This window comes from Hemiscyllium ocellatum, chromosome 21 (genome assembly GCF_020745735.1).
Source record: "Hemiscyllium ocellatum isolate sHemOce1 chromosome 21, sHemOce1.pat.X.cur, whole genome shotgun sequence".
Classification (NCBI taxonomy): Eukaryota; Metazoa; Chordata; class Chondrichthyes; order Orectolobiformes; family Hemiscylliidae; genus Hemiscyllium; species Hemiscyllium ocellatum.
Window position 1 is genome coordinate 41600176 of NC_083421.1, and position 15229 is coordinate 41615404.

At 39.7% G+C, this 15229-nt stretch overlaps 1 protein-coding gene across 2 annotated transcripts in view; it reads left to right on the top strand.

Annotated features, from left to right (window-relative positions):
* lhx6a (LIM homeobox 6a) overlaps nucleotides 1–15229 on the top strand; it is a 58384-nt gene continuing 43155 nt past the window's right edge. The window contains exons 1-5 of one of the 2 annotated variants that reach the window (XM_060841376.1): nucleotides 1–150; nucleotides 360–614; nucleotides 1931–2002; nucleotides 3536–3718; nucleotides 5617–5738. In XM_060841376.1, coding sequence (XP_060697359.1) covers nucleotides 537–614; nucleotides 1931–2002; nucleotides 3536–3718; nucleotides 5617–5738 — 455 coding nt within the window. In that variant the 5' untranslated portion in view covers nucleotides 1–150; nucleotides 360–536. Of the gene's footprint in view, nucleotides 615–1930; nucleotides 2003–3535; nucleotides 3719–5616; nucleotides 5739–15229 lie in introns of both variants that reach the window. The other variant, XM_060841375.1, reaches the window with a different exon arrangement.

Below are 15229 nucleotides of genomic sequence, written 5' to 3' on the forward strand. Positions count from 1 at the left end.
TCCTGGCTTCCAGCAACTACATCTCCAAACGGAAAAGTGGAAGGAAGACTTTTTTTTTCAAAAAAATTTGAACTCCAGTAAACACTTAGCTCTTGAAAAAGCCGGCTCTGACCCTATAAAGTCGAGGATCTGAAACGTCCTGCCAAATTGGTGTGTGTGTGTGTGTGTGTGTGTGTTTTCTCTCTCTCCCTCTCTCTCTCTCTCTCCACGGTTAAGAAATCGCAGGCGCTGCGTTGATGTCCACATTCGCAACGTAATCAGACTGAATGCCCCCTCATCCCTCCGTGCGAACAGGATTTTCTGGTCCGCCTGTAATCACTGCTGATGCTGTCTCACCGCGCTCTCCTCCCCAAACACAGGGGCTGACGCCGCAGCTGTGCACCACTGGATTTTATACTTTGACCTAGCAGCGGGGCAAGAGAACAGAAAGGGAGAGAAAGCTAAGAGGAAATCTCTTTTTCCACCCGACCACTCAAACTTCTCGAGCATTTTCCTGGGTGTTGCGGAACCAGCACTTTCAAGAATCGGCGATCCCCATGTACTGGAAAAGTGAAACTCTGGCTCCTCTGTCAGAGGGGAACAAGGTTCTATCTGAAGGAATTCCAGCTGAAAAGGTAACACTCTTCACTTATATTGGGGAGCGAGAAAGAGAGGGCGAGAAACATTACTTTGGACAGTTGCGTGTACAAGTTAATTGGGAGAGGGTGTGTTTTTTTAAAAAATAAACCAACTTTCTGATCAGGCGGTGAGCGTAACCTTTGCATTTTATGCATAGAAAAGCAACCGTTGCAAAGCCTGGACATGAATGACTCAGAAATCATTTAAATTCGGAGTCTGTGTGTCCCGTGAAGTTATTGTGGGGATTTCTTGTACAGTAGGATTGCATTCCAAATATTCAGGGCGAATTTGAGGACTGAACCTCTAAAACGCAGGAATGAACTGAAAATAGTTCGGCTTTTCAACCGAAAAAAAGAAGCAGGCGTTTAGAATATACAAAAATAAATGGGCCGCAGCAACATCAGGGAGAGATTCCAACCGGGAAACTGAAGACAGTACAGGATATTGCAGTGTGGTGTTCTGTTTGCATATATTTCAAATCAGCTGCTTCAGCTGCGATGGTGAGCATTACCATTTAATTTTAAGGAATATATTTAAAGTGAAGTATGTGTATTGTTTACAAGGACATGGGAGACAAAGAGGATTGTTAAATGCATGATGCAATGTCAAGTCTGAGTGTGCCAAAAAAGGGCTCTTAAATATAACTGCGCTGCCAGACCTCGTGCAAGTTGTGTCGTCTCCTTAAAATGCAACTAATAATCGAAAACGTGCCTTTTTTTCCCCCCATTTAATCCAGTACTATAGATCCAAAAATTACTACCTTCCCTGACAGTATTAGCTGGTTAAAAAGGGGCATTTGCAATTGTAAATCTCGATCTGAAATTAAAAGGAAAGAAAAAGAGGTCTACTGAATAGACAGAAAGCTTTCAGGCTGACCACTTCACACTCATCCCCCAGTCGTTCGTTCAAAAATATTAGATTTTTAATTACTGCCATTTAGGAAATCAAATTTCCAATTCTGCGGTGCCCGGATGCCTTATTGATTGACAGCTGTAATTGACACCCTGGTTGGCACTTATCTTCCGGATTTCATCCAGTTTCTAATTGCAGGTAGTTTATTTCTCTGCCTTGGATTGCACAGAAAGTGAGCGATTACTTCAAGAGCCCAGGGTTAAGTGGAGAAAAGATCGAATCAAAATTAAAATTGCTTCATTAAATGCCGTATTGTTGCATAGATTTAAATGCCCACTAGAAAAATATTATTTATTATTTTAAGCGCATATATAAACGTCCAGTTCTTCTTTAAAGACCTTTGTAAGACTGCTTGCAGCAAGCATTGCATTCATATGTCTGGTTGAAATTGTTCTTAAAGGTAATGTCAAAGGACAGCCAGCATAAACAAGGCACCTCGCGCTGTGTGGAAAACAAAATTTCTCAGATCATGGTAAGTATGAGAGCATTTAAGATGAACATAATTTGTCAGAACTTGTTTCATTCGCTCAAGGCTGACCGTGTACCTATAGGTTTGATGCTTTCCGTAGAAATCCCGGCTCTTAGTTTGAAAGTTACAGGATCCCACGCTGCATTGTTCGTGTCAATGTCAGAGATTAAACAATCGACGTCCTCACATGCCGGGCTGCCTCGGTCAGATAATCAAAGTTTGCAAACACAAAAAAAACAAGTAATGGTGAATAACAATGTTAACGGCGTGACTTGTTTTTTGTGTTCACGTTTGTCCAATGCAAGTTTATTTCGCCTCTTAGAGAGAGAAAGACTGTTTTAATGTTAAGAATATTCTTACTTCATCAATATCATTTAGTTGACCGTTACTTTCCGTGTGAAATTTACATTTTAAGCGGCAGCTGAATCTTTGCAGAATATAGATGTCCCTTTTGTTAAAAAGAGACAAGTCCATTCGATTTTAGCGCTGTTAATGTGAGTTCGGTTTTATATGATAAAGGGATGATTATGTGGACGGTCATGATTAACTGTTAGAGCTCCAGCTATATTGCAGTTTAATAGTGAAGCCATCACATATTTGTATTTTTTAAATGACAGGGATCAAAGCATACGCAGCATGTATGCGTCTATCTAGCTGTCACGGTGAAGTGCACTTTGTTGGTCAAACTCATAATATTTAGATCCCCAGTAATAACCCGTGTCAAAGAATGCGTTTACCTTCCAACTCCCCAATGCAAAGGAACACTGACGTAATGTTACTTTTGATGCATCATACAATTTATATTTTAAAATGTCGAGAATAAAACCTCCGTTTTGTGGAAACCTTCTTGCACGATGTTAAATGAATAAAATATGGGCTAGATAGCAATTCACCGATTTAAAAAAAAACAACAGACCGAGTAGCGATAAAATCATGTTGGCGAGTGGGCAGGTGAAGTGTAGCCCCGGTACTGCACAATGTTCCAGGGCGCTGACTGCTTAGATAATACCTTCCTTCTCCGGTAGCTCGTAAAACAATTGCCGCCATTTGTGCATAATTTCTGAGAGTTAGCAAAACCCCCCCAAAATTGATCATCAACACTGTTTGATTGCCGCGTTTTGAATGTTACCATCAATGTTATGGCTGGAATGGTCCCTAAAACTGGCATGTATACAAATAAAATCAAGCCTTGTTTAGAGAGATGTGCAGCTGGTTGAGTCTGAAATACGTGAAATACGTGTATTGGATAATGATTTATTGAACTGAGAGCGGGCGGATCACCTGCACTTCAGTTCTTAATGTGGGAAATTAGTTTCAAATAATTAATTTAAAAAGCGACACAATCTCAGTTTCAACCTAATGCGAAAGCTGATGCTGTTAGCAAATTGTCAATGACAACAGACATAAATTGTGTTTGAGGTTTTAAACATTTTTTTTAACAAAAAGCGTGAAAAGGCTCTGGAACTGATAACAATACTTTAAACCTATATGCAGTTTGATTAAAGTGATCTTTCCCCCATTGCCCTTTTTCTACAGTCCCACTCTGATGGTGACACATTGGGAGCTAACGTGGAAAAGGATGAGATTCGATCTTCCCCTAGTCCTCCATCCACTCCCTCGATTTCATCTCCGCCTTCATCCTCTTACTCCATCACCTCCGCCGACAAAAACATCTGCGCCAGCTGTGGTTTGGAAATCCTGGATAAATATCTGTTGAAGGTGAGTATATTGATACAAGGAGGACTGCGCCGGATACCCAGTCATCAACTTCGTGCCGTTCGAATAACGCGCGCTCAGTGAATAAGCAGATTCCATTCAGTTTAATTCAATTAAAACAAAACTAAGGAAGATCATAGCCACAAATATCCTGGAATGTTGAACGTCTAATCAAAAAATTGCTCTCTCTCACTGAGACTACGTTTCCGAATTAATGTTGGTATGTTTTATCTAGCTACTTTGGCAAGAAAAGTAACATTTCTGTATTTTGAATCTACAGTCCAACAAAGCCCCAGACCCTCTGAATCTGGGGGATAGAGGTGCATTGGGCCATTCCAGGGTTTAGGTAAAGATGTTTTGGGTTAGGAACAACATTCCCAGAGGCTTAACTATAGAGGCAAAAGGATGTGTCGAAGTGTTTTCAAATCTATTCAAAGCCGTTTCGCAATCTTTGAATGCATCAAACATCCCCAAATTTGAATTCTGTTGGAAATTTCCCACCGCCCCTGTATATTAATGGTAGATATGTTCAGTATGTTAGGGAGAGCGGGGAATGATGGAAAATAAACAGAGGTTGGGCCGCAGTGAATGGGAATGGGGACATGGTGCTATATAATTGATGGAACTGTGTGGAGTTTTAACTGATGGGTTTTTACTCGGTATGAAGCGGCAATGCTAATCATTCCAGACAGAAATATTGACTGAACCAAACAAACATTTTAATAGAATTGGTTATAATGTCTAATACTGGACAAGATCTCTAACCAAAGGAAGGTGCCTACTGGATGGAAGTTGTATCCGTTGCTACACATCAGACATTCTGAGGTTATCATGATGTTGCCAAACTGTGATTTCAGCCGAACTATTAGGGGAGTGCGACACCAATTCATTTTCAAAGGGGAGCATTCCGATTTCTAAACCTTGACCTTATGATTTATTAGCTGTTTTTTCTCTAGATGCGTGTATTTAATTAATGGCTGTGTGCAGTCACCATCCATTGATCAATCGTACATTGTTGGCAAGGCTGAGAACTGGAGTTCCTGCTAAACTTTAAAGTACATCGAATTCAATGTTCTGTTGATTGCACTACTTTCGACCTTTTGGTGCTGGAAAGCAGATGAGGGATGGGGGCGGAGCGGCGGGTGGAAACAAAATAATATTTTAATGTCAAATTATGAAAGAAAAACTCTACAGAGCCCAAACAGAACTGACAGACTGTATTATGTGAATGTTCACATCTGCTTTGCAAGAAGATCTGTACAGAGACTTTTTTTTACTGTCTTTTCTGAACCGATTTTAACTCTCAGCGCTAAACTTTACTATTTTCACCAGTATATACTTAACCTGTGTGTCGCCAACAAAAGCAGGGGTCCACCTTAGTTAATGCAGTCGTGGATGGCAATAAATGGCTTAACGAAGACCATTAACCGTTCAAATAAACTCCTTCCTAATCCTTTGATATTTCGGAACTCGTGAGAATCGTGAGGCAAGAATATGATCATCTCGTGATTTTCATTATTCTCTATAATTGACTTATAGAAGTTTTCGTGTCATATTTAATGGCTCAAAATAATAACAGGCTTTCCATTTATCTGGCCATTCTTTGTTACCGAATCACAAGCTATCAATTCGATTACACACGAGATATTTAAATATGTCAAAATAACGTTAACCCCCCATTTAGCTCTTCTGGGAGATACAATGCAAACAGAACACTCACATATTGCAGACTGGTACAATAATATTGTTCTAAAATGGATCAGACAAAATATATAAGTATTGTTGAAAGTAAATTTTAAACGGGTTGGTCTCAATCTAACACTTAGTGCTCATTTGATGTGTTTAGGTGGAGTGTTTAATCTGACTCTGATAGTTGATGGGTTTTGTACATGGCATTGCAGGTGAATAACTTGATCTGGCATGTTCGTTGTTTGGCTTGTTCGGTCTGCAGGACCTCCCTACGCAGACATACCAGCTGTTACATTAAAAACAAAGAAATCTTCTGCAAAGTGGATTATTTCAGGTAAGGACCTACATTTCCCTGGGGAATCATGAGCCTTATTTTCTTTTGCGTTTGGTCATTTTTTTTGTGAAAGGAAAGCGTTGGGGGGCAGCGTGCTTTCGAGAGCTCAACGTGAAATAAGTTTGCTGATGTTCATAACCAAACTTTGAAGCATTTCAAAAAGATATCTTTTTGAGTTACTGGATCTTTATTAGTGCAATTTTTCATCACTGCAAGTCATACATTTAAAAAGCAATTGATGCTAGCACGCAGTTGCACTCTGTGTGTGGCTGGGTGTCTGCATGTGGCGGGGTCTGGGAGAGTTTTTACACCGGTCCTTTTAGCAAATCACTGAAGCAGGACCCCATTGGGTCAGGTGTCCGGACAGGTGATTAGTTACTCTTTTACAGAGTGGTGAGGATTTGAAAGATCAGAGAAAGTTTCATAGATATAATCATGGATCAAAAATTCACTAAGATCTCATTTAAAGCCTGTATTCCTGTTAAAGTTCGGTGAGCGGGCCGAAAATACCGAACGATTCATTCACCCTGCTAAACCCTGCTAAAGCCCTTCCAAACAAGAGCTTGAAAATCGCTTTTTACGTTTTCTTTTTCATTCGTTCTTGGCTTGCATCTAAATATTTAGATCATGGCGGTATTTTAGATTCGGCTTTCCCGCACATGACTGCGCTATTCATATAGACAGTTACATGAATATAACCTCCACAATGTGCAATATGATGATGTAATGTGCGCCCGGCGAGGGTATTGTGTGCCACGCTGAAACATTTTGCCAAGTCAGAACTTTCCACTTTTTCTCTCTCGCAGAACTGGGAAATTACGCTGCTCCTTTTTTTTAAATTAACCAACTTGTCAATTGGAGTTCCCTTCGTAATTTCAAGTCCCAGCCAGTGCCACACCGGAATGAATCCGGATTGTCATTGCTCCGTTGCACTGCGCCGTTCCAGAAGGAACAGTTGTGTTTTGTGTTGTACCTTATAGAAGCGATTCAAATACAATCCCTGAAGCATCAAGTCTCACAAAGACCATTTGCGAAGAATTCTTATCACATTGGTAGGATTTCCCTTCAGGGCTGTGCGCAAGATTCCCAGACTCCCTTTTTTTCCCGTGCAAGTGTTGATGGTGTCTCAGGATCCGATTTTGAGATCAAACACTGCGTGAAAATAATATGGGGTGCTCCGTACTGTGGTCTATGGGTAATGTACAGGATTGTTGCAGTCAAGTTAGCGTTAGTTTCAGGAGTTTGAATCGTTTGCAGAAATTCTGCTGATAGTTGATATAAATCCACTAAATGAGAGGTATAACTATAATCTTTTTGCTTGCACTATTAATGTTCCCATGGGAGGCGTCTCTAAAGCATTCACATCAAACGTTCCACCAGTGAGTACCAGGGTTACATATAACCATGGCTGTTGTTCCGATCTGCATCTGAGTTTGGTGCAATTATTTATGTCTGTCAGCGAAAGGGTATCAATATTTCACCAGCCCAATAACTTTATCATGCTGCAAATCACAGTGAAACAAATGTTGTGCAAGTCTAACATTGGCAAGCCGACCAAACCCACCAGTAAAACGATCCTTTCATATTTTAGGCATTTGACACCTTTTTAAAACTTGTTACGGACCTTTTACCTTGACTTTGAGCTCTATTAAATGAACAATATTTTGCTTGGAGTGAATATATTTTGCAAATATATCATGGCGTGTGACACGTGCTTTGACACCCTGTTAAATCAATTCCCTTAAAATTTCAAACAAAGTTTGGTTTATTTAAAGCTACCATATTCAAAGATGTTTTCGAGGTCATTGAGAGTAGTGCCATAACGCCTCAATGTTGGGTCCTTCCGAGTGTGTGCGGGTGTCTCTGCATAAGAAGCAAACTTCATTTATTTCGGGGAGACATTTTTTCCCCTGACAAGTTGGATCTCATGCATTTTTTAAAATTATCTGTTAAAATTGAAATGTTCAAATTCACAAGAGGATTGTCCTGAATCAGTAACATTTAAGGTGCAGAGATAAAATTTCATGCTTAGGATATTGGGTTCTGGTAGAACCTCTAAGATTGGAATCTAGTGTTTTATTTTCTTGCTTTAAACTCGCCAATAACCAAATTTGTGGTTCAGCAAAACTGAATGGAATCAAGCAAAAGCAATTGATCGTAGCCGTCAATGAGACAAAATGTGATTCGGGTTATCAAAGTTTGTGTGTTATATATATTAAAATCTATACAAATAGAACGACAACGTGGTTTTCAGGATTCCTATTGCCTTTTGCAACATGGGAACAGAGTAGGCAATAAACTTTTACCTCATGGACCTTCCCGCTCCATGTTTTTGTGAACAAGAACGAATGCCACCAAAATAGGTGTTGACATTTGACATGCTCGCCATCCAATCGGCGTTTCCAAGAGACCTGAGCTGAGAATAATTGAAAGCAGTGCAATAAATTGCCCAGGGTAGTGGTAATTATGTGCTTGAGCACAGCATTTAGCGTCTGGGCGCGTAAATAAGCATGTCGGAGTAACCTTTGTTCCAAAGAAATATGAATATTTTCCATTTGTGGCAGTGAGTTAATTCGCACTGTTTTCGCATTTTCCATAAGACTGACGGTGGGAAGAGGGAGAGCAGTGGTCAGTGCTCATTAACTCCAAATCATAGCAAAACAAAACAGCGAGTTGAAGTGAGTTATTAGAAGGGATGGAATACAATGCGGTGCCTCTTCCAGTTGATTCACGCCACCGCTCCGATCACTTTCGCCACATCATGATTACAAACTCTATGGTTTCTTTCCCGTCAAACGGTTGACCTTAGTGAGGATTAGTACAGGGCACAACAGAGGCTGTGGAGATATAATAGAAATGACGGAGTTGGAGTCCGTGATGACCTGCACATTGTATAGTGCTTTGAGTGCAGCTATATCTCATCCACCAGGTGGGTGGGTTCTCTCTAACACGGCGCTACCCTTTTGCAAAGCAGTTTTATTCAGCGTAATTCAACTAACTAGTAAAGGGGATTAGAAACCGTGATCGGAACAAATGTTCAAGATTGGAACAATTTCAAGTCAAAGACAATCACATGAACACAAATTAAAGGGAAAACAATTTGTGTTTATAGCTAAGTTGCAGCAGTAACTACTCCTCAAACAGCGTTTCATTTGTGCTAATACACTTTGGGACGCTCTAAAGTCGTGAAAAGAGGTATATAAAAGCAAATAAAGAGAACTTTTAGCTTTCTAACGTATCAGTAAACGACAGGGAGGTTTCCCTGCACAGCCTGCCTAAATATTAAGGCGAGGTCATCCTACGCTAGCAGTGTTAGCATTTCTGCGGCGCGTCTGTGTGAACGTACAGACAGAATGGGATTCTTTGGAAATTCGATTGCGACTTTGCGAATGTCGAGCATGGACAGGGTTGATTTTCTACGCAGCGACAATCCGCACTGAGGCGGCACTGCGCTTGTAACGTGCTTTTCAGAGCACGGCGGCGTTCACCTGGAGCCCCTTTCCCCCAGATTCCGTTCCTGTGCTCACGCTCACGCTCACGCTCTGTGCTGGATAACTTGGGGTTTAAATGTCTAACAGATCGGAAGACACACAATCCAGTGCTTCCTACATTGTCGTAAACGCCAAGGCGGCGGTGTCTTGTCAACTGAACTCCCGGGGTGTATTCAAGTTTATCAACCCACTGCTAGCAGTTTAAACAAAAGCCGCCCTCCTTGAGGAAAGCAGACTTCCCTTTGGAGAAATGCAGTCAGATGTCTGAGTTTAATAAGACAAAGAACCGCGCATGCTGGAGAAACGAATCAAACTGAAACCGAAGTTGCTGGAGAAACCCAGCAGGTCTGGCAGCTTGTGTGGAGAGAAGGTTCTTTACACAGAGAGTGGTGGGTGTGTGGAATGCACTGTCAGCGGTGGGAGCAGAGTCAGATACATTAGGGACATTTCAGCGACTCTTGGATAGACACATGGATGATAGCAAAATGTAAGTTAGTTTTCTTAGAGCAGGATAAAAGGTCAACACAGCATCGAGGGCCGAAGGGCCTGTATTGTGCTGGACTGTTCTATGTAAAACAGTTAATGTTTCCAGACCAGTTAGCCTTGAGTGGTTAACCTCCCATTAAGTGTTTTTCTCTCTCCATAGATGCTGTCAGAACTGCTGAGTTTCTCCAACAATGTTTTTTGTGTTGCAGATGCCTTAGTATGTTGGCTATATACTGTAAAAGCTATTATCAAATAATATTCCTCAGTGTGCGAGGATATTATTGCTATGCTAGAAACTGGCTGCGATTGACACATTCTCATTCCTCTTATCTAAGTAATAAAACTCATTCCTGATAGTGAAAACAATGTGAGCGTTTTAAATATTTCCCTCCTTTCGGAGAACGTGTTATATGTTTCAACACTAGATCTACAGCCGCTCGCTTTACGAGTCCATAATGTTCTCTTAGCAACCAGGCTGGAACCAAGAAATTAAAGTATCCAATTAAAATGGTAACAACAATGCCACGTGATGTCATCCCACCACTCGGTGCTGCCTGGTCCTTTCTCTTCAGAGAGGGTCACTGAGAGAGATAATACCTGGACACAGAGAGGGAGAGACACAGACCCTCACTGAGAGAGAAATTGCCTCCACCGAGAGAGATACAGACCCTCACAGAGATAAAGGCTCCCACTGAGAGAGATACAGACCTCCACTGAGAGAGAAACAGACCCTCACTGAGAGATAAAGGCTCCCACAGGGACAGATGCAGACCCTGACAGAGAGAGATAATGCTCCCAACAGAGAGGAATATAGACCCCTCTCTGAGAAAGGGAGAGATCCTCTCTGAGACATATAGACCCTCATTGAGAGATTTTGGCCTCCACAGAGAGATATAAAGTGTCCCACAGAGAGGCACAGACCATCACTGGGAGATGTATGGTCTCCCACAGAGAGAGAGGTACAGGCCCTCACTGACAGAGATCAAGGCCTTCCCCTCTTGTAGACGTTCTGGTCGCTTATTAGGACAAGCGGAAAATACATTGGGAATCCATTGAATGGGTTTCCCTCGACAAAGTCGGCGACAGTGTCGGTCGTCTTTAATAGGAACCGTGAGATAGCAGCAAGAAGAGATTTCTGCTGGCCTGCTCTCATCTTTTGTAAGAGTGAACTCTCAAACTCCTTTTCAGCTGGAAACAGCAAGTGAACAAGGCCTGAAATTTCCATGGGGCATGTGTAGAAACCGAAAACAGTGAATGCAAAACGCTTGCTCACGAACCTTCAGCTGATTTAGTTGGGCTCAAATATCAAGGAAACCAGAATATTGTATTTGAGTCCAGGCTGCAAAATGTATGCGTTAAAAGACAGAGCCGGATTCGACCACGCGGAAGCTAACCAACTGAGGAGCAGCACACAGTCTGACGCATCATGTGGTCAAATATTCAAATTCTCGGTTGAAAGTTTTGAGTAGCAAGTCTAAATGTCTTCAATTTTTTTTAAAATCGTTGCGTTACTACAATAAAAGGAACCACAAAAGCTGACAGGGCTACCCTGAGCTGCAGCAAATCCATAATAAAGACTGAACAGACAATTCCCAGTTAAGCAAGGGATATTCCCAGTTAAGTAAGGGATATTCTGTTGTATGGGCATGATCTGAAAAGTTGCAAGTAACCCTGTGGCTTAGAGATAAAATCATCAGGTTTTGAGGTCCACAGACTAGGGGGGACTCTCAGGAACACTGCTGGTTCGAGTATCTCACACACCTAAGTCGTGTCATCCTGGATGGCAAATGAGACCAGCATTAGGAACAGCAAGCCAGCCATCCGAGCGTGGGGTGAGGTTGCTGGAGGTTAGTGAAATATCTAAATTAATTTTAAAAATCTGAAAAATACATTATGACATTCTTATGGCAAAATATTCTATTGGAATGAACTATTAGGTAGCTGCTTTATCTTCTGGCTTGTTCTTTCAGGGACTGTGACAATCACAGCAGAATTTATCCAATAATGTACATTAACGGCTAAAGTGACTGCTCACAGGGTATATGTTCACATCTGTTTCTGTAAATTTTAAATGAATGTTATCAGCACCGGGTTTTTTTTTTGCGAATACAATTTTGTATATATTTAGATATAAAGTTTTCTCGCTACTACGTGGATTGCAATTTCTGAAGAACATTCTCTATTTATAGTCATTTTTCCGTCAGCTGACTTTTGCAGTGAGGCTGATTTGAAATTACCCAGACTCATTTCACGCAAGACCCTTGCAGCCATCAAACAGATGTGACATTCATCCCATCTGTTTAAGTTGGATTTGAACACAGTTCCCAGAGTTCAGAGGGTTCGGCGTCATGACATCGTACAGCCGATGTAACGGTGCTTTTGTTTGAAATCGATCCAAACTATAACCTTGTCGAATAAATTGACCGTCAAGAGCATTTTGTTGCTTCATTATTTGATATTGTCCTGGAATCCAACACATCACACTCACTTTTAATATTATTGTGACAAGAGTTCTGCCTTTTCAGATACTGAGTATGTACATTACATCCCAATTCAAAGTAAAATTAATCCTAATTCAACTGAGTTCTTTGATGCCTGATTCTTTATGGTTAAGTAAAGCATTATGAGCCCAACATTGATACTACTCTAGAAAGAAGATCTGCGTTGTGTCAAATATGAACCTACAGGCATGATTTAAAAAGAAGTCATAGAGATGTACAGCATGGAAACAGACTCTCCAGTCCAACCCGTCCATGTTGACCAGATATCCCAACCCAATATAGTCCCACCTGCCAGTACCCGGCCCATATCCCTCCAAACCCTTCCTATTCATATACGCATCCAAATGCCTATTAAATGTTGCGATTGTACCAGCCTCTACCACTTCCTCTGACAGCTCATTCCATACATGTATCACCCTCTGTGTGAAAAAGTTGCCCTGTAGATCTCTTTTATATCTTTCCCTTCTCACTTGTTAGGTATCTTTTTAAAGGGTAGGATTGTTGAAGGGGGGCTTTGCTTCATAGCCTTTTTAATCCTTAACTTTGTTTCAACTTTTCTTTAAAAACTGTTTGCGTGAATACATAGATCGTTGTGGTGGTGGGAAATTGATTATAGAATGACTGTGGAAATTGAATCCAGGAAGTGATGGTGTTATTAGTTTTCAGTGCTGTGCTGATCTGTTGTGTTGGTACTCTGTGGGTATTGGCTGTGGCATGAAAACTTTGGAAGTTAGGAGATTCAGATGTTTGGATTGTACTGCAGATGCTTGGTGTATGAACTGTATGGACGGTTGCATGGGTAGAATTGTCAATTGGTACACATTTAGAAACATAAAGAAGACAAAATGATTTCAGATGATAGGGTTACTTCAACAATGTTTTATTTATTGTGCGTCCAGATGCTACAACTAGTAGACAAACACTTTCATTTTATGGCATTAGCTTATTTATAGTTAACCTTTTATATAAACAATCTCAAATATTGTAAATCTCTTTTTTTCTGGTTAGACTGGGTTTTTTTCACGTTCACGGTTATATTTCTCAGTGTAGGTGCCCAAAGCTAGCTTTATTCTCACAAGTTTCACAACTAATTTACATATAATCACCTGAATTTCACAGCCTAAAACTTGGAATAATTCTCTCGAAGTTTTAACTTCATACCGATATAAGAATATATATTACAGTAGGCAGACTTGCTTATCTTAAGGCACAAAAATTGCATCAGTTGGATAGTTCTTTGTCCTGAAAGTTCTTTCTTGCTATATTATGATTGTATGGTTTATTAACACATTCAGGTGATTAAACATACACTTTGTTCAGATACAGGCATTCTTATATTTTGTCAAATACACTGATGTACCTTAAAACAACTACCATGATGTTTCCTTTATAACAATAAATGTTAATGCCTATAAATAAATGAAACACACTTAGATTGCTTGACAAATGAACAATAAGAATTTTTAAAGAAGATTTCGAAAGTACGGTTTTAAGTAACAATATAGGCATCACTCCAAAGCCAAGCAAAAGTATCATCTTATCCTCTAAAGGTACATTGCAATAGAACTACATGAGGATATCAAAACTTTACACGGATGAAATTATCTTAAACAAAAATGAAAGTAAGAATGGAAAGGAGGCATTCTTTCTCATTGCAAAAATTATATTGCACAATAAAAGTAATGGTTCATTACAATTTGTCCCAATAAAACTTTATAACATTGAGTGATCTAGTTCCTAATGGGAAAGTACCTCCGTATCATGAATGATGATCACATATACACAGGAGTTTAGACTGACAAATTCCAATCTTCACTGTGGGTTTGCCTTGCTTTAAGAATTCAGATTCTTATTATTATAGAAGCAAATGTATCATATTATGAATGATGTGCTGTTTTGTAAAGCAAGTTTATTGAGTTGCCCGTCTTATGCTTAAAAAATTGAACTGGTGTGCCTTGGAAGTATTGAAGGACAATCTTTGATCATGGATGATTGAATGATCATAATATATTCTTTTTCAGAATATCATTCAGCAATTTAGTGCTCTTGCAATATCATGTCTGAGTAATTCCATGAGAAACTAAACACAACAAAGAATATTTTGCAGTTGCATCTACTAGTAATTTTCAAATATGAATTAAAGTAATTCTGTCAGTCTACTCCTATTGTCCTATTCAAAATACAGTTAGGTTGAGTTAATTTATTCTTCAATATGATACATTTGCTTCAGGTGTCATAATTTATTGTCAAATTTAAACTTTTTTCAGTACCTTTTACTTTGCAAATATTTATTTTCTGTGCTTCAGTTTTGTACAATTATGTTTGGAGATTCCACAAACACTAACTCATTATTTGTATGATTTTTTAAAAAAATTGGTTATTTCCTGAAAAATGGGCACTGGATCTTCATCTGGATTTCCCAATCAATAGAAACTATAAGATCTTGTTTAATAAATTACATATTTTTATCCAAAGGAAAACAGCATATGAATAGTTAAGCTTATGTTTTTACCATAATAGCAACGTTAAAAACTTGTGTTTGAAAAGTTACCCGGATCTATGTTGAGACCAGTCAACATCTTGGTTCCAATAAATACAGTGAAAGTACAGATCGCACTCAAGAAAATAAACTGAAGCCAAGCAATTGGCTCTAACATTGTTGCATAGTTGGTAGTGCAGCCAAAGTTGGTACCTGTTTGGCTTCAGACATTGTTCTTTTTACTGATCAAGTTTAAGCTTAACAAATGACTGATGAATGTGTTATACTGATGGCAGCCAAATACCCACAAGGCAATATTTTACCAATTAAAGTCTGAAAACTGCAGCCAAGACTTTTTTTTTTAACATTCACATAACACCAGATTTATGGGAACAAATAATTTTCCTTTAATAGTGATGTCACAATGGAACTTTGACAACCCATATCAATTTTCTTGACATTTTAAGAAGTCCATTAAAACCAATTTGGAAACTTAAATGAACCAACATACATCTGTTCAAACAGAACTCTGGA